At 50.2% G+C, this 19,316-nt stretch overlaps 2 protein-coding genes across 3 annotated transcripts in view; one reads left to right on the top strand and one right to left on the bottom strand.

Annotated features, from left to right (window-relative positions):
- The first annotated feature begins 1,168 nt into the window (after positions 1 to 1,168).
- Positions 1,169 to 17,778, top strand: SLC23A1 (solute carrier family 23 member 1). 2 transcript variants are annotated; one of them, XM_032158038.2, is made up of 15 exons: positions 1,169 to 1,248; positions 1,862 to 1,975; positions 2,418 to 2,575; positions 3,551 to 3,639; positions 3,807 to 3,874; positions 4,050 to 4,231; positions 4,363 to 4,483; positions 4,605 to 4,761; positions 5,085 to 5,232; positions 5,755 to 5,860; positions 6,088 to 6,217; positions 6,321 to 6,464; positions 6,939 to 7,034; positions 12,446 to 12,712; positions 17,345 to 17,778. In XM_032158038.2, the coding sequence occupies exons 1-14, from the start codon at positions 1,213 to 1,215 to the stop codon at positions 12,691 to 12,693; spliced, it is 1,797 nt and encodes a 598-aa protein (XP_032013929.1). In that variant the 5' UTR covers positions 1,169 to 1,212; the 3' UTR covers positions 12,694 to 12,712; positions 17,345 to 17,778. The 2 variants fall into 2 exon arrangements, with proteins under 2 accessions (XP_032013929.1, XP_032013928.1); XM_032158037.2 differs by having other exon boundaries at positions 3,807 to 3,886.
- Positions 14,947 to 19,316, bottom strand: part of PAIP2 (poly(A) binding protein interacting protein 2) — a 28,733-nt gene continuing 24,363 nt past the window's right edge. The window contains exon 4 of the mRNA XM_032158039.2: positions 14,947 to 15,958. Coding sequence (XP_032013930.1) covers positions 15,902 to 15,958 — 57 coding nt within the window. The 3' untranslated portion in view covers positions 14,947 to 15,901. The remainder of the gene's footprint in view (positions 15,959 to 19,316) is intronic.

Here is a 19,316-nt window from a genome sequence, read left to right as displayed (position 1 = left end):
AGGCAGGCGGACTCAGTGCTGTGGCATGAAGCTGCTGCCCAGCTGGAGAGCGGTGCTGCCCCTTGGCCCTTCAGACAGGGCCTGGACATGGGCACAGCGACCCAGAATTAGGTAGGCTCTAGAGTGCTGGGGCTGGGGCAGCCCAGAGGGGAACAGAATGGGGACCTCAGGCCCAGCCCTCACCAGCTGAGGAGCCTGAGCTCTTAGGGCCCCTCCCCATGTCCCCCTCTGCCATCCTCAGGCCCTAGGGCCAGGCTGGGCTGGGCCTGCCAGGAGGGGAGACAGGCTGGGCCCAGGACTGCCTTCCTGGGCTGGGTGATGGGCAGTCACACAGGGCTTGGTGCATAGAAAGGCCCTACGCTCCGTCTAATGCTCTTGCTGTCTTTAAATTCTTTATACTTTTGGAATAAAGGCCTCACATTCTCACTTTGCACTGGGTCCCAGAAATTATGTGGCTGGGAGGGGAAAGGGATCTGTGTCCTGACACAGAGTGCAAGCCAGGCTGGGCCAGCCTAGGCAACTCCGCCTGCAGAGGCCCATCTGCTGCCTGCCTCAGGGACCCTGAGGGATGCAGGGTGGTGGGGGCAAGGCAGCTCAGACCAACCTGAATTTTAGGATTGGTTTCTGCAACCTTGCTATCTGCATGGCTTGGGTCAAATCACATCTACTGAATCTGTTTCCTTCGCTGTTAAAGGGGTTAATACCGCCCAGCACAGGGGTTACTTGGGACAGTGCAGATCCATGTTTCTTGGCACAAGGCCAAGGCCATTCCTCAATAACGAGAATGACTATGATGATGATGATAATGATGAATTGGTTATTAATCAGTGGGGAAGGGCCTCATACAGGCGGTTACATAATAAGTGCCTGTTTCCACTCCCTCTTTCTCCCCTCACCTGGGGCTTGGTAAACTTCTGGTCCTCACCCCCTCGACTCTGGCCCTCACTTGGGAAACAAGAACAGGTCCAGCGCCCAGGCGCAGATGTGGGCAGGGAAGGGCACATGTGGCAGAGGCTTGGGTGGCTTTTACTGCCCTAGTGAGAGTTAATACATTACCTCTGCCCGGGCCCCCCTTTCGCAATCCAGAGCTGGGCATCTGGTTACAGATTTACTTCGAACAATGCCTGATATGTGGAGTAAAGTCCTCCTCCTTGGCCTTCGTAAAGTCATCCCCTCTTCTCCTCAGGAACTGCTCAAACCTGTGCCCCAAAGATGAGGGCCCAGGAGGACCCCGAGGGCCGGACACAGGTGCTGGGGGCTGGGGGTGGGGGCTAGGTGGGGACGGGGGTGTGGGGAGCTGGAGGGCCTGTGCAGGCCTTCTTCCTGGAGGCCAGAGATAAACGTTCTGATGAACTTGATAAGAGTGACTGTCCCAAATTGAATGTGGCAACTGGGGGATGGGTGGAGGTGGGGGTGAAGGAGCCTGCAGCTTTGGGACTGGCTGACTCCAGGTTGGGGTTCAGGAGGAGCCTAACCTCCCCACCAGTGACACCCCAAGGATCTCCAGGGGGCAGAGGTGGGACCGGATTGGACTTGTCCACAGTCTTGAGCCCTCTTGGCCCCCCTCTCCTGTGGTCTCCAAGACTTCTGACTTAAGGGTCCATTTCCCCGGCTGAAATGACAGGTCCTGAGGGCTCTAGAAGCTGGCACAGTAGACTCATCCCTGCGGGAAGCAATGTGAAGTGGGAGACAACTATGGCCAGGCTGAGTGGCAGCCGGGTGGATTGACTGTTGGGGAGGGTGGGAACCCCACTCTCAGTTGCTGACAGGCCACTTGGGATGCCTGACTGATTCCGGGGCAGAATGGATTTTGCCTGTCCCCATCACTCCACCCTAAGCTACTTTTCTCTACTGCCTCCAGCATGAATCCACCAGGGACCCCCTGACTCCACTACCCACAGAGCCTAAGTTTGACATGTTGTACAAGATCGAGGACGTGCCGCCTTGGTACCTGTGCATCCTACTGGGCTTCCAGGTGGGTCCCCCAGGGCCTCCCCACCCTCACTCTGCACACTCCCCGGGGACTCCAGCCCCTCCCTGGACAGCAGGGGGTATCTTGGGTAACAGGAAGAAAAACCTGAGCTCAGCACAGTGGCTGTCAGCAAGCAGAGGTGTGGAAGAGGCTGAGTCCTGAAAGAAGATGAACTCCCTGGGGCAGTGTGACGCTTGCCAGGTGGGATGTTGGTGACAGAGAGCAGAGCCGACTCCACGGAAGCCGCAGGAATAACTTGGGCGGAAATTAGTGACCCCCAGAGTGGTCAGCAGTAGCTCTCTGGGAATCCCTTGTGGGGACTACCAGTCCTGGGCAGGCAGCCAGGTCCAGGCCCGCTGAGGCAGGCATGACGACACTAGGCTGTCCCCTCTCCCTGGAGCTCTGGGGTCCTGTCTCATGCACTCTGCTCTCTCCCTCTGCCCAGCACTACCTGACATGCTTCAGTGGTACCATCGCCGTGCCCTTCCTGCTGGCTGAGGCACTGTGTGTGGGCCACGACCAGCACATGGTTAGTCAGCTCATCGGCACCATCTTCACGTGCGTGGGCATCACCACTCTCATCCAGACCACCCTGGGCATCCGGTGAGCGGCCCAGCTCCCCCCCCCCGCCCCCCGCCACCCCTCCACTGTGATCCACACAGCACGAGCAGGTGGGCTCCCAGAGCCACTATCTGCCTCCACCTGCTTCTCCTATCCCAGGCCAGCCTTAGAGCTGGGCAGCGCGGCCCCAACCCTGGGAACCTTGATCTAGGCACAGTTCAAAGACCGGGCATCTGCAAGTTTAAGGGAATGTACCCTTGCTGGCTCTCCCATCTTTTTTTTTTTTTGGAGATGGAGTTTCGCTCTTGTTGCCTAGGCTGGATTGTGGTGGTGTGATCTCGGCTCACCACAACCGCCACCTCCCGGGTTCAAGCGATTCTCCTGCGTTCAAGCGATTCTCCCACCTCAGCCTCCCAGGTAGCTGGGATTACAGGCATGCGCCACCATGCTCGGCTAATTTTGTATTTGTATCTGCCCACCTTGACCTCCCAAAGTGCTGGGATTACAAGCGTGAGCCACCAAGCCTAGCCGGCTCTCCCCTCTTAAGCCCCATTCTGAATACTGCCCAAATGGTAGCCCTGAGCTAGCTCCCAGGGCTGGTGCCAGCCTCTTCGACAGCCCACCCTCCCAGGGCCCCATGCCCTCGAGTGCACAGCCCTAGGCCTGGGTGGCATTTGAGCTGTTTGAGCGGCGGGGGACGGGAGAAGATTGAGAGAGAAACCTGGATGCAGGAACTGAGCTTTCCACTTCCGGGCAGGTGCTCCCTTCTCACAGTGCAGGAGCTGGTGGTGGGAAGGGGGCAGGTTTTGAGCTGGGGGCTCCATTTGTTTTCTTCCTTGGGCAGCCAAAATGTTAGAGATGGTCTTCCCTGGGGCCTCAACAATTTCCATCTGCCCTTGTCCCTCGTGTCTCTGTCACACTCTCTCTGTGCTCTCCTTTCCTGATCTCTCCCCATGTCTATATCCCTCCTCCCCACCTGCCCCTCCCCACCCCCGTTGCTTTGTGCCTCTCCTCCAGGCTGCCGCTGTTCCAGGCCAGTGCCTTTGCATTTCTGGTTCCAGCCAAAGCCATACTGGCTCTGGAGAGATGGAAATGCCCCCCAGAAGGTGGGTACACTTCTGGGGTCCGCACTGGGGAAAAGGGGAGGCCCAGAGACCTGGAGATCTGAGCAACTGTCCCAGGTCCAGACACCAGGGTGCAGCCATGGCAGCATCTTCTCTCCCTCTCTGTCTCTGTACCTGGTCCATGTGTGTGTCCCTGACTCTACCCCCAGAGGAGATCTACGGTAACTGGAGTCTGCCCCTGAACACCTCTCATATCTGGCACCCACGGATACGGGAGGTGGGTTTGCATGTAAGGGTAGAAGAGGCCGGGTCCTGAGGAGGGGCTATATGGGAGTGAGGGTGGCTGCTGAGTTTGGGGATTTGAGGAGGTGGTCCAGGAGCTTTGTTCCTGCTAGCAGCAGCCAGGTCATGACCTTTACATGGTGACTTACAGCTGATGTTTGCCCTTCCAGGTCCAGGGAGCAATCATGGTGTCCAGCGTGGTGGAGGTGGTGATTGGCCTGCTGGGGCTGCCTGGGGCACTGCTCAACTACATTGGGCCTCTCACAGTCACCCCCACTGTCTCCCTCATTGGCCTTTCTGTCTTCCAAGCTGCTGGCGACCGAGCTGGCTCCCACTGGGGCATCTCAGCTTGGTGAGCAGGCACCAGGCCTGATCCCTGCCCAGCCCCAACACCCTACCCTCTTCATGTCCTTGGTCCTTCTTCCCGGCTCCTGGCCCCAGCCTGGCCTCCCATCCACTTCCTGATTGTGCCTCTGCCCCCAGCTCCATTCTCCTGATCATCCTCTTCTCCCAGTACCTGCGCAACCTCACCTTCCTGCTGCCTGCCTACCGCTGGGGCAAGGGCCTCACTCTCCTCCGCATCCAGATCTTCAAAATGTTTCCTGTGAGGACCTGGCAGGCGGCTGGGGCTGGGATTATGGCCAGAGCTTGGGCTGAGGTGGGAGCAGGTTAGCCTGGACAGAGACCTCCAGTGCCTTCAGTGCCCCCTCGTCCCCCTGCTTCAGATCGTGCTGGCCATCATGACCGTGTGGCTGCTCTGCTATGTCCTGACCTTGACAGATGTGCTGCCCACAGACCCGAAAGCCTATGGCTTCCAGGCAAGAACCGATGCCCGTGGTGACATCATGGCTATTGCACCCTGGATCCGCATCCCCTACCCCTGTGAGCAACACCCCTTGGGCCCCTCTGCCCCCAAATGAGACCACTTATGAGACAGACTCCTGGTGACCCCAATCCAGCAGGTGACACACCTAGCATTAGCCGCACATTTATAGTGCGCCCAGCAGAGTGGTGTTTTACTTAGACAAAGCTTCAGTCCCACTTCCTGGCTCTGAGTGACTCAAATAAGCTCCCACAACTGTATAGCTCCCATCCCAGCCTGAGGTCTCCTGATCTGCTCTTGCTCCTTCCAGCACTGCCCTGTCTATTCCTAACCATCACAGTCTCCTCACTGTAGCCACCATCCTGTCTCCCTCCGGGCACAGGTCAGTGGGGCCTGCCCACAGTGACTGTGGCTGCCGTCCTGGGAATGTTCAGCGCCACTCTGGCAGGCATCATTGAGTCCATCGGAGATTACTACGCCTGTGCCCGCCTGGCTGGCGCACCACCCCCTCCAGTACATGCTATCAACAGGTAGCCTACCTGCCCTCCTTGGTATCTGATCTCCTCAGGGGCCCTCCAGGAAGCACACACAGGAACGGGGTGGAGGCCCAGGGGGCAGGCTTAGGCAAGTCGGGGACACGCTCCAGACCTCATTCTCCTTGTTTGTGCGATGGGGGTGCCCTCTCATCACCCCTCTGTCGTTGCTGGGAGTAGCTGAGAAGATGGCGGAGTCCAAGGGGAACCACCGTCATTGACAGCCCTCCATGTGCCCAGCTCTGGCTGTGCATTCTTATGCAATCTTTGAAGCATTTTGTGAGACAGGCACCGGTATTTATCCCAGGAGGAAATTGAAGGCCAGAATTACCCACAGGAGTAAGTGCCAGCGCACTGGGACTAGCTCTGGAGCTTGAGCACTCTGGCCTGGAGTAGGGAGTGCTACAGCTGATAGCTGCAGCCCCCACAGCCCCAGAGGACGGCAGCCCGCTAAGATGATGGGGGATCACAGGCTGGTGCAGAGGCTGGACCGAGCCCCGACTCTCCCCTTCCTTACAGGGGCATCTTCACCGAAGGCATTTGCTGCATCATCGCGGGGCTATTGGGCACGGGCAACGGGTCCACCTCGTCCAGTCCCAACATTGGCGTCCTGGGAATTACCAAGGTGTCGCGACAAGCCGGAGCCAAGTCCCGCCCTAATTCCGTGGGCCGCAGGCCCCGCCCCAACTCGGTCCCCACTTTGGTTTAGCCCCATCCTGTCTTTGAGAGGCCTCACCCCCGCATCAAGCCCCAGCCGGTTTATGCCTCACTCTTATAACAGGCCCCGCCCCTGGAACTAACCCCGCCCCAGCCTCATCCCCAGGTCTAGCTCCCCCGCTGGCTCCCTGGCAGGTGGGCAGCCGGCGCGTGGTGCAGTATGGTGCGGCTATCATGCTGGTCCTGGGCACCATTGGCAAGTTCACGGCCCTCTTCGCCTCGCTCCCTGACCCCATCCTGGGGGGCATGTTCTGCACTCTCTTTGGTGAGTGTCTGGCGCGGGCCACGGGTCGCGGTGCGAGTCGCCGAGTGGGACCCACCTGGATTGCGCATGTGCGGCGCCTCCAGCGGTTCTCCTGCGCCCTTAGGCATGATTACAGCTGTGGGGCTGTCCAACCTGCAATTTGTGGACATGAACTCCTCTCGCAACCTCTTCGTGCTGGGATTTTCCATGTTCTTCGGGCTCACGCTGCCCAATTACCTGGAGTCCAACCCTGGCGCCATCAATACAGGTGCCTCCAGCTGTTTACTGTCTCCAAAGGCGGGGTGGGCCCAAAACTTTGAGCACAGCCCCCTCCCTCAAAGGCTCCACACAGCTACAGCCACAAACCGTACCCAACTCTGAGTGTCAACCAGCAGCTGAGAGCCTGGGTCACAGCTGTCCTTTACTAAGACACTTCCTGTGGACAGTTATTGACCTTTACATGTGCTTATTTAATTTTCAAAACAGCTCCATTTATCTACATTTATCATTTATCCATTATCATTTCAACTTTACAGATGAGGAAGATGAGGCTCAGAGAGGCTCAGTGATTTGTCCCAGGTGAACAACTAGCAACTGGCAGAATTGGGATTTGAACCCAGAGATAGGAAAGACAGAGATAGGTTTGAGACAGGGCTTTGCCATGGCTGCACAAGAGGAAGTCCCTCAACTCTGCTCTCCCGATTGGGCCATGACACCCATTGGCCTTTGGCCTATTCCACAGGCATTCTTGAAGTGGATCAGATTCTGACTGTGCTGCTGACCACGGAGATGTTTGTGGGCGGGTGCCTTGCTTTCATACTTGACAACACAGTGCCAGGTATGTTTCGGTCCTGGGAGGGGAACGAAGAACTAGGCTGGACTCATGCACTCCAACAGATGGCCTCTAAGCTGGAGCTGTGGCTAGGTCCCATGCAATGCAGGCCCTGCAGGGAGCATCAGGAATAGATGGGCTGGTGGAGTGCTCACTGGCTGGGGGGAGAGAATGAGGCACAGACATGCCTCAGAGGTCTTGAAGAGGATGGGCCCAGAAGAGTCACTGCTGGGTCCTGTGAATCCTTTCCTCTCCGCTTTTTCCATTTCTTTCCTTTTTTTTTTTTTTTTTTTTTGAGATTGAGTCTCACCTTGTCACCCAGGCTGGAGTGCAGTGGTGCGATCTCAGCCAGCTCACTGCAACCTCCACTTCCGGGGGGTTTCAAGTGATTCTCCTGTCTCCCGAGCAGCTGGGACTACAGGTGGCTGCCACCACGCCCAGCTAATTTTCATATTTTTGGTAGAGATGGGGTTTCACCATGTTGGGCAGGCTGGTCTTGAACTCCTGACCTCAAGTGATCCGCCCACCTCAACCTCCCAAAGTGCTGGATTACAGGCATGAGCCACTGCACCTGGCCTTCTCTCCATTTCTTAATAGCCACTGGGCTGAGGGATGTCTTTGCTTTCTTCAGAGTAGGACAGAGATAAATGCAGCATCAGTTTGTTGGCAAAATCCTTCCACTCCAAATATGTCAGCAGCCTGCCACAATGGCGACTAAAAGAGCCACTAACATTTCCCTTTGGTACCAGAGCTTTTTGCGTGGAGGATACTTTGTGGGGCCCACATAAAGATGCCAGTAAATATATAAAATAAATGTCACCAGGTGCTCTGATAACAAACAGTTAACATTTACCAAACATATACCATAGATAAGGCAGAGCTAAGTGTCTTACTTCATCCTCAGAAACCACAAAGTCATAAAGTCATAAAATTAAAACATCACGGCCGGGCGTGGTGGCTCATGCCTGTAATCCCATCACTTTGGGAGGCTAAGTCGGGTGGATCATGAGGTCAGGAGTTCAAGACCAGCCTGCCCAACATGGTGAAACCCCATCTCTACCAAAAATATGAAAATTAGCTGGGTGTGGTGGCGTGTGCCTGTAATCCCAGCTTCTCGGGAGGCTGAGGCAGGAGAATTGCTTGAACCTGGGAGACGAAGGTTGCAGTGGGGCAAGATCGTGCCATTGCACTCCAGCCTGGGTGACAGGGCGAGACTCCATCTCAAAAAAAAAAAATTAAAACATCGCAAATCTGGGATATATATTTTAATTGAGACAGGGTCTCAGACTATCACCCAGACTGGAGTGTAGTGGCACAATCATAGCTCACTACAGCCTCAAACTCCTGGGCTTATGTGACCCTCCTGCCTCAGCCTCCCAAGTAATTGGGACTACCGGTGCACAGGTGCATGCCACCATGCCTGGCTAATGTTTGAATTTTTTGTAGAGACGGGGTCTCACTTTATTGCCAAGGTTGGTCTCGAACTCCTGGGCTCAAGTGATCCACCCAAAGTACTGGGATTATAGGTGTGAGCCACCACACCTGGCTTTTTTTTTTTTTTTTGAGATGGAGTCTCGCTCTTGTCACCCAGGCTGGAGCACAATGGCGTGATCTAGGCTCACTGCCACCTCCGCCTCCTGAGCTCAACCAATTCTCTTGCTTCAGCCTCCTGAGTAGCTGGGATTACAGGTGTGCACCACCATGCCCAGCTAATTTTTGTATTTTTAGTAGAGACAGGGTTTCACCATGTTGGCCAGGCTGGGTAGTCTCAAACTCCTGACCTCAGGTGACCCGCCCACCTTGGCCTCCCAAAGTGCTAGGATTACAGGCGTGAGCCACCACACCCAGCCTCTATTTTTAAATTGAGATGGGGGTCTACGTTGCCCAGGCTGGAGTGCAGTGGTTATTCACAGGTGTGATCATAGTATACTACAGCCTCAAACTCCTGGACTCAAGCAATCCTTCTGCCTGAGCCTCCTGAAGAGCTGAGGGTACAGGTGCATGCTATATATCATCTGGCTAAATCTGGGATTTTTAACAACATCCATCTGACGCAGTCAATGGCCTGTGTCCCATCCACTGCACCATACTGCCTCTGCTGGAGGGTTTCAGGGGACCCGGGTTGCAGGACTGGGGAAGGCTCCAGGGAGATGGGAGTTAATGACTGCATCAGTATAGGGACATAAGGGATGGTAGTAGCAAAATGATGGGCCTCCATCTCGTCACTTACCAGCCTGATCACAGCCACAGGTCCTGTCTGCCTCCCTCTCTCTGAAGATCCAAGTGTTTATATTCACATAACATAGGTGTCAGATGCTGTCTCTGCACAGCTGGTGGGTTGGGGGTGGGGAGGACAGAGGAGGGCCAGGGTTCCCCATAGGATTTTAGGCAGAATCAAAGGAGGGTGCTCTTGGTAGCGGCTGTCCCTTTGATGGATGGGTGGATATTTGAACATGGTACCCCAGCCCATTTAGAGGATGCTAGACTGGGGGCTGGAGCAGACCATCCTATGGGCCTGAGACAGTCAAGTGGCAGCCTCAATACCTAGGGAATATGAGGAGATGGAGAACATCTGGGTAGGCATCTGTACATGAAGAGGCTTCTTTGTGACTTGGGTGGCTAGTTTAAGCTATCCAGTCATCCTTAATGACAGCTACAGAACTGCCTGAGTCCCTTATACCCCACCTTTCAACCCACCTGAGCATCACAACTGTCCCTGCCAGGAATCATTCTGTGCATCATGCCACATAAGCTCAGCAGTCTTCGGTATCCACTTAGGAACCTAAAGCTCAGGGGGGTTAAGTCACTTGCCTAAGGTCACACAACCTGGATTCAAACTAAGGTCTAGCTGGCTCAAAACCCTGTCCTTAACCATGGAATAGCAAAAGCCTTTTCCAGCCCTTAACTTCCTGCTGGGGATGGGCCATTTTGCATTTGTTTTTTTTTTTTGTTTTTTTTTTGAGACAGAGTCTCGCTCTGTCACCCAGGCTGGAGTGCAGTGGCTCAATCTCGGCTCCGCCTCCCAGGTTCACACCATTCTCCTGCCTCAGCCTCCTGAGTAGCTGGGACTACAGGTGCCCGCCACCATGCCCGGCTAATTTTTTGTATTTTTAGTAGACAGGGTGCTCTTTGTCTTTACCTATCCATAGCCCAACCTTAGAGGGCAGTCCATTTAGTTCAGCACATGCTGCTAGAGCTTACCTGCTTGGCCCTGAATCAGACACTGAGGAGGATATGCCAAAAAGTCTAAGTCAGTAACAGTTTGTTTAGAGGAGCTCCTGGCACAAGATAGGTGGTAAAACTAGATTTAAGCAAGCAATGAAGTCAAGGAAGCCGGGCTAGAGTTATTGGGAGGGTTTACTGATGAGGGCGAGTGGGTGAGGCCTAGGAAAAAGGAGGGGGCTTGGAGAAGTATAGAAGGCACTGAAGGTTGGGATGTAGTGGACAGGCTGACTGGTCTGCTAGAGGGAGCTCTCGGCTGGCTGCCACGTGTGTCTTGGCAGTGGTGCGACGTAATCAGACACCAGGAACATAGTCCTACACCACACCTATGGCTCATCCCACTCTACTGTGCCCACTGTGTGCGCCCTTTGTACAGCCAAGCCCAGTCAAAGTGTCTCTTCCAGACTGTGTGCGCCCTTTGTAGAGCCAAGCCCAATCAGTGTCTCTTCCAGATAGTCTTCCTTGGGGACTCCACCTTCCCTCAGTGCCCTCTCCTGTGAGATTTCGGAACATAATTTGGTTTGTGCTACTCATGGGTTTGTTCTCAGCCTCGGCTGCCAGCAAGTGGAAATTCCCACTCCTTCTGTTAGATTTATAGTATTTCAGTCTTTGTCGATCCCAGCCCTCTTGTGAAAACCTGAGATCTCATGTGATCCTGCCCCACCTGAGAGAGAATTCCTAGTTGTAAAAATTACTAACCGGGTTCAGTGGCTCACGCCTATAATCCCAGAACTTTGCGAGGCCAAGGCGGGCTGATCACTTGAGGTCAGGAGTTCGACACCAGTGCCTAGCCAACATGGTGAAACCTCATCTCTATTAAAATTACAGCAATTAGCCGGGCATGGTGGGCCACACCTGTAATCCCAGCTACTCGGGAGGCTGAGGCAGGAGAATTGCTTGCATCTGGGAGGCAGAGGTTGCAGTGAATCGAGATCAACTCACTGCACTCCATCCTGGGCAACAGAGCAAGACTGTCTCAAAAAACAAACAAACAAACAAACAAATTATTTGGTGTATCCCTACCTCCAAAGATTTTATTTAGCTTGACTTTCTGGTTTGTATTATAAAAATGAGTTTCTTTTTCACATATGGAATCATAATACGAAATATTAACACTGATTATAGTGTTTCAAAATATGCCTCCCTTACCCCCAGAACACAATCTGGGCCTGATTTGGTCCCCATGGGCCTAACACACATTACCCACATACTCACAGATTTAGGTTCACAATTACTTAACTTTTTTTTTTTTTTTGAGACGGAGTCTTTCTCTGTCCCCCAGGCTGGAGTGCAGTGGCGCGATCTCGGCTCACCGCAACCTCCACCTCCTGGGTTCACGCCATTCTCCTGCCTCAGCCTCCCGAGTAGCTGGGAATACAGGCGCCCGCCAACACGCCCGGCTAATTTTTTGTGTTTTTAATAGAGACGGGGTTTCACCGTGTTAGCCAGGATGGTCTCGATCTCCTGACCTCGTGATCCGCCCGCCTCAGCCTCCCAAAGTGCTGGGATTACAGGCTTGAGCCACCGCGCCCGGCTAATTACTTAACTTTTTGTTCCCTTTCTTCATCTTAAAATTTTGTATAGGCCGGGCACAGTGGCTCATGCTTATAATCCCGGCACTTTGGGAGGCCAAGCCGGGCGGACCACAAGGTCAGGAGTTCAAGACCAGCCTGACCAACATAGTGACACCCCGTCTCTACTAAAAATACAAAAATTAGCCAGGCATGGTGGTGCATGCCTGTAATCCCAGCTACTAAGGAGGCTGAGGCAGGATAATCACTTAAACCCGGGAGGAGGAGGTTGCAGTGAGCCGAGATCGTGCCAATGCACTCCAGCCTGGGCAACGGAGTGAGACTGTCTCAAAAAAATAAATAAAATAAAAATTTGTACAATGGTGTCTATATATCTCCCAGGGGTATGTTTTGAAGAAACAAGATAATGAAATTAAAGCACTTAGCACAGAGCCTGGCACACTGTAGTTACACAATAAATACTATTATAACTAGTATCCTTTAGTGTTCCTTAGAGCTCTGGCCAAGTTAGTTCAGAAACCATAGATTCAGCCACTTTTTAGGATCAAATGATAGTTAAGGAAGATACTTGATTCTAGAAGTCTGCCTTAGGACTGGGTTACGGGAAGTGGGGGTGGCTGAGGGTTGCTGGCCTTGGTAAATGACCCCACTGTCCTCTTCCAGGGAGCCCAGAGGAGCGTGGTCTGATACAGTGGAAAGCGGGGGCTCATGCCAACAGTGACACGTCTTCCAGCCTCAAGAGCTACGATTTCCCCATTGGGATGGGCACAGTAAAAAGAATGGCCTTTCTGAAATACATTCCTATCTGCCCAGTCTTCAAAGGATTTTCTTCAAGTTCAAAAGATCAGTTTGCAATTCCAGAAGACACTCCAGAAAATATAGAAACTGCATCTGTGTGCACCAAGGTCTGAAAAATGACTTCCAGGAAAGGTAGGATGTGTCTATGGTTTTTGTGGGAGGGTTGAATAATCAAAACATTCTTATGCTTTAACCAAAGAAACTATTCAGTTCTCTTTCTTGTAAACTGTCCTCAAAGAGGTGAGCTGGATAAAAAGTCAACATATAGATTTTGGGTGGAATTCCTTTACCATTTCACAGTAACAGCAGAACTTCCCAACTAGTGTGGGCCACTAAGAGGCTACAAGTATGCTGAAATGCAGATCCTCTAGCCTTCCAGACACCTGGGCAGAATCTGGGCCAATTGGAGTCCTTGAGCTGAGAACTCTAGCCACCGGCAGCCTCATTCTTGTACTCCAGTATGCTAAACAAGTATCACTTTGATATGTGACATGGAAAATGTTGAGAAATGCAGCACAAGAACAGGAAAAATCCTCTCATATACACTGCCTTGTCTCAATAACATCATAAAATTAAAGTCCTCTAAAACAGGATGCCTTTATCCTAAAACGATGCCTGTACAAGCCCTATGAGGTGATACTTTGTCCTTAGGGCTTCAGAACGCATGGGCAGCTGATGCGCGGAAACCTTCCATCACTATCTGTAATGCAGATGCCTGGCTCTCTACTAAACACTGAAGTGGGTTCAATGTGCACGTTCCCTCAGACAAGAAAAGTTCCCAAAAAGAGAGGTTAGCCTAGATGACTCCTTAATAGTAAAAATAACAACACTTAAAACAGGACTTTCTATGTCTTAAGTACTTATATATATTAACTACTCACATCATCAAGAGACAGTTATTACTGCTATTTTAGAGATGTGGAAAGGAAGGTACAGAAAGGTTAAGTGATATGCCCATGATCAAAGGATTCACATCCAGGACGTCTGGCTAGAGTTCCCTTTTCCTTTTATTTTGAGACAAGAGTCTTGCTCTGTCGCCCAGGCTGGAGTGCAGTGGCGCCATCTCGGCTCTGCAACCTCCACCTCCCGGGTTCAAGCAATTCTCCTGCCTCAGCCTCCTGAGTAGCTGGGATTACAGGCGTCTACCACCATGCCCAGCTAATTTTTGTAGAGACGGGGTTTCACCATGTTGGCCAGGCTGGTCTCAAACTCCCCACCTCAAATGATCCACCTACTTTGGCCTCCCAAAGTGCTGGGATTACAGGCGTGAGCCACCGTGCCCAGCCTAGAGCCCTCTTTTCTTTTTTTAAATTTTTTTCCCAACAAAAGCCACATTCGAGAATCTTTACTCTTAAGGGCGATCACCTGAGGTCAGGAGTTCGAGTCCAGCCTGGCCAACATGGCAAAACTCCATCTCTACTAAAAAAATACAAAAATTAGCCAGGCGTGGTGGTAGGCGCCTGTAATCCCAGCTACTTGAGGCTGAGGCAGGAGAATCGCTTGAGCCCAGGAGGCAGAGGTTGCATTGAACTGAGACTGCACTCCAGCCTGAGTGAAAGAGTGAGACTCTGTCTCGAAAATAAATAAATAAATAAATAAAGGCTGGGTGTGGTGGCTCACGCCTGTAATCTCAGCACTTTGGGAGGCCGAAGCAGGTGGATAACCTGAAGTCAGGAGTTCAAGACCAGCCCGGCTAACATGGTGAAACTCGGTCTCTACTAAAAATACAAAAATTAGCCAGGTGTGGTGGCACACAACTGTAATCCTAGCTATCTGGGAGGCTGAGGCAGGAGAATCACTTGAACCTGGGGGGTGAGGGTTGCAGTGAGCTGAGATCACGCCACTGTTACTTCAGCCTGGGCAACAGAGCAAGACTCCGTCTCCAAAAACCAACCAACCAACCAACCAACCAACCAACCACACACTGGGGTACAGGTGCCCACACCAAAGAACCTCCCCACCACCCACTGCCAGAAGAATGTGAGTCAGAACTGACTATATGGCTTTCTTAATCTTTTTCAACCTAACAAGCTCAAGAAAAGCCCTTGTGAAGAACAAAAAACAATGGAGGTTCTATTAGAGTAAGGTCACCATCATATTGGACAGCCATAAAGTTTCTTACATGACTATCTAGGATGCCCCTGACACTGAAGTCTGAGGTGATTAAGAAGCAAGGATGGGCCATGGGGTTATTCTACTGCTATATTCTGGAAAGATACTTGCATGGCAACATACCTGTTAGAATCTAACAAAGCCTGAAATCTTAGCACATTTTGCCAGCAAGATTGTCCTGAGGCACTGGGCCCATACTCAGGTGAGTAACACCACTACAGTACATTCCAGCACCAATAAACACAACCATCTGCTCAGTTCTACTATTATTTATTTTTTTAAATATTTTTGAAAAAATATAATTTTTTTACAATATTTTCAACTTAAACACTATTCACACTGAACACGTATGGCAGCTTAACCTACCCAAATATGAAGTTTAAGAAGCCAAAACTGTTCTAGCTTTGTTAAAAGAAAAGTTGTGCTGCAGACTCTTGTGATGGTTAACAAAGCAAGGAAAAGCACCACTCAAAATCATAATGTTACAGTATCTTTGTTCAGCTGGATTATGGGTTGGTGTTGGTCATATGTTAGACTCCATACAGGCATAGCTATGATGCAGTGAATCCCTTAGAAGTTACAATTCTTAAATTACATACTTCCTCAGATGTAACACTAGAACTCAATATTTCTAACAATAACATACCAGAAAAGCCTGGACTGGCACTCATCTGCTGACTAACTTGTAGCCTCAGTAATATGACATACTTGTCTTTAACAAATTATCTCAAATTAACTAACAGACCTGTAGAAAATGGAGATTCTTTTTGATGGGGACATAATCAAATTTAAGTCTGAGAAATATGCTTAACAGTTGGAACTCAAATTAAATGTACTGATTTTAAAGTTTAGACATTAACAAGTGATAGTTAACCCTAAGGGACCAGATTAGCCTCAAAAAAAGACAATTTAGTAAGGTTTAGGTCTTTTAATTTGGTGCTTGTTCACAACTTGACTGGTGCTTCTTTCCTTGCTGTCTTCACATCAAGCCATGGGGCCAATTCTATTTTCAGTAAATGTTTGACAGCTTTTTACTTAATAACAGTCTCAGCACTTTTATTAAGCATGCAAGACTAACAAAAACTTTGGCAATGCATAAGTGTAACACAGTGACGAGAGAGCTTTTACAATTAAGTCTTCTAATACTGCCTTCACAGTGTGGAAATTGTGCTACATCCACCAAAAGAGGGCCCCGTCTACTCAAATATTTCAGTACTTCACCCCAGGAACAAACTCCTTTGCATTTGGATTCAGATTGCTCTTGACCTGGAAAATAAGTACATAAAAAAGCAAGTTCATTAACACAGTTTCAGATACTAATTCAACCTAGATCCTCATGCAAAAGCATCTTCCAAAAAAAAAAAAAAAAGACAAAAGAACTCAGTCTGTAAGACTATACTTAACCCCAAAAAACCCCAAAAAGGAAGAACCAGATGTAAGCTATACATCATATTAAATTACATCAATTTTTTCTTTTTCTTTTTTTTTTTTTTGTGACGGAGTCTTGCTCTGTTGCCCAGGCTGGAGTGCAGTGGCACGATCTAGGCTCACTGCAACCTCTGCCACCTGGGTTCAAGCGATTCTCCTGCCTCAGCCTCCCGAGTAGCTGGGACTACAGGCACGTGCCACCACACCCAACTAATTTTTTGTATTTTTATTTATTTATTTAGTTTTTTTTTTTATGAGACGGAGTCTCACTCTGTCGCCCAGGCTGGAGTGCAGTGGCGCGATCTCAGCTCACTGCAAGCTCCGCCTCCTGAGTTGACACCATTCTCCTGCCTCAGCCTCCTGAGTAGCTGGGACTACAGGTGCCCACCGCCATGCCCAGCTAATTTTTTGTTGTGTTTTTAGTATAGACGGGGTTTCACCGTGTTAGCCAGGATGGTCTCGATCTCCTGACCTTGTGATCCGCCCGCCCTGGCCTCCCACAGTGCTGGGATTACAGGCGTGAGTCACCGCGCCCGGCCTAATTTTTTGTATTTTTAGTAGAGAAACGGGTTTCACTGTGCTAGCCAGGATGGTGTTGATCTCCTGACCTTGTGATCTGCCTGCCTCGGCCTCCCAAAATGCTGGGACTACAGGTGTGAGCCACCGCGCCCGGCCTAAATTACATCAATTTTCTAAAGAGAAAGTAGGAATTGAAACCAGAACCATTATTCACATAAAATAAAGAATAGATGAACAAGAATTTTTTGACGAATATGGTATGTATTTTTTTTTGAGACGGAGTCTCACTCTGTCGCCCAGGCTGGAGTGCAGTGGCGCAATCTCGGCTCACTGCAAGCTCCGCCTCCCGGGTTCACGCCATTCTCCTGCTTCAGCCTCTCCGAGTAGCTGGGACTACAGGCGCCCGCCACCACGTCCAGCTAATTTTTTGTATTTTTAGTAGAGACAGGGTTTCACAGTGGTCTCGATCTCCTGACCTCGTGATCCGCCCGCCTCAGCCTCCCAAAGTGCTGGGATTACAAGCGTGAGCCACCGCGCCCGGCCGTAGCTTTCTTTAAACACTAAATACCAAGGAAACATGTTAAACAAGTGTTGAAATTATGATTAAAGTAACTGGGGAATTGTTGATGGATTAATTTTACTTTAGAATCCTCACTAAAAATGTGGAGTTGTTTTTCTACAATTGCCGTCTTCTAATTCCCACAGGAAGCATGGTATATAACAGGAAAAGAAAACTACATGGGGAACCAGAAGACCTAAGTCTGAAATCCCAGCCCTGCCCCTAACTAACTTCCATGTAAACTCAGATATGTCACCTTTCTCTGGGATTCAATTTTTTGCATCAGTTAAAAAAAAAAAGGGGGGGAGGATGGGCGAAAGTCTGAGTCTTAAGAGACTTGTACCAATGTTATGCTATGTCTCTAAATCTTTACTCTCCTAAGTAGACTTGTCAGCATCTAGGAAGAACAGCTAGAAATTTTCCTGTGATATTTTAGACTGCAAGTTGATAAAAATAAAAAGAAATGAGGGCAGGTTCCAGGGCCTGAAATGTAGGTATGCTGGAAGGCTTTTACATTGAATTTGACCCTATATCACTTCAAGACTAATGCATAATATTAAACATCATGTTGAAGAAATAATTTCAGTTTCGTAATTTATACATAGCAGTTTCTTTGGACAGGATATAGTCTCCTTTCCCCCGGGGGAAATAATGTATCTACATTTTAAAAGTGTGAAGTTTAAGGAAAAAAAGCAGCATTCCTTTTCTCTTTTTTTGAGACATGGACTCGCTCTGTTGCTCAGACTGGAGGGCAGCGGCACAATCACAGCTCACTGCAGCATCGGCCTCCTGGGCTCAAGTGATCCTCTAGCCTCTGCCTCCCGAGTACCTGGGACCACAAGCCTGTGCCACCACACCCAGCTAACTTAAACTTTTTGTAGAAACAGGGTCTCCCTTTGTTGCCCAGGCTGGTCTCAAACTCCTGGGCCAAAGTGATCCTCCCACTTTGGCCTCCCAAAGTGCTGGGATTACAGGCATGAGCCACCACATCCAGGCACAGTGTTCTTAAATGAACAATTTTCTGGGAGTGGCAGAAGAACAAGAATGAAACAAAGTAATATCAAATAGACTGAGAAGAACAAACCAGCTTCTGTACTATGGAATTATACTGGGTCCAGATTAAAGTTACACATTATGCTCAGCCAAAAGGGTTACTCGGTAGGGCAACTGGGATTATTTACGCTGACTAACGTAGCCGTAAGTAATCATACCCCCGCCCAGACTATTCAGATCATACAGCTGCTCAAATGGGTTACCATCACTTACTGCAACAAAGGCTATACCACAATGTAAACTTCAGTGCTCTCTACGCCATCCTTTAGAAGAATGGTTTCCAAATGACCGACTCAGGCAGGTTGGCTGTATAATAAATCCTCTGTAGTACTTTTAAAAAATTAACATGCCCAGACAACTGAGCATGTTGGGATATAACTAAAGAACTGATTTTTGTATTTAATGCTTCATAGGTAATTACGGTGTACAGATTAGTTCAGTGGACCCAGCCAGTTCTCACTCTAGTGCTGATGTTTAGTTATCACAATTCCCCCCACCCCATTTTTTTTTTTTTTTTTTTTTTTGAGGCGGAGTCTCACTCTGTCGCCCAGGCTAGAGTGCAAACGACACCATCTTGGCTCACCACAACCTTTACCTCCCGGATTCATGCGATTCTCCTGCCTTAGCCACCCAAGTAGCTGGGATTACAGGCACGTGCCACTATGCCCAGCTAATTTTTGTATTTTTAGCAGAGACGGGGTTTCACCATGTTGGTCAGGCTGGTCTCGAACTCTTGACCTCGTGACCCGCGTGCCTCGGCCTCCCAAAGTATCGGGATTACAGGCATGAGCCACTGCACCCAGCCAAGACAAGACTAAAGAGCAAAACTTCTCCATCAAGCTACTTTTGTATAGGCAAGTAACATGATAATATTGTGTGTGTTTTTAAATTATTAATTCTTTAGGACATTTACGTACCCTAGGGCAACATCAGGACTAAAAGCAGGGGCTAGAAGTCCGTCTAAGACTAGCTCTACAGTGTTGCCAGAAGTGATTCCATGTCGTGAGACTCTGCTTCCATTGTAAAAAGCAGCACAATTTCTTTTTCCTTTTTTTTTTTTTGAGA

The sequence above is a fragment of the Hylobates moloch genome, unplaced genomic scaffold (assembly GCF_009828535.3).
Source record: "Hylobates moloch isolate HMO894 unplaced genomic scaffold, HMol_V3 SCAFFOLD_6, whole genome shotgun sequence".
NCBI classification, from domain to species: domain Eukaryota; kingdom Metazoa; phylum Chordata; class Mammalia; order Primates; family Hylobatidae; genus Hylobates; species Hylobates moloch.
The sequence above is the reverse complement of the archived record's forward strand: the minus strand, read 5'-3'. Positions and strand labels throughout refer to the sequence as shown.

What these genes read in the sequence shown, in the direction of transcription:
- SLC23A1 (XM_032158037.2), top strand. Translation starts at nt 1,213, where the DNA reads ATGAGGGCCCAGGAGGACCCCGAGGGCCGGACACAG. An exon ending in CAGACCACCCTGGGCATCCG is followed by an intron (nt 2,576 to 3,550) that starts GTGAGCGGCCCA and finishes CCTCTCCTCCAG; the next exon opens with GCTGCCGCTGTTCCAGGCCA. An exon ending in CCCTGGCGCCATCAATACAG is followed by an intron (nt 6,465 to 6,938) that starts GTGCCTCCAGCT and finishes CCTATTCCACAG; the next exon opens with GCATTCTTGAAGTGGATCAG.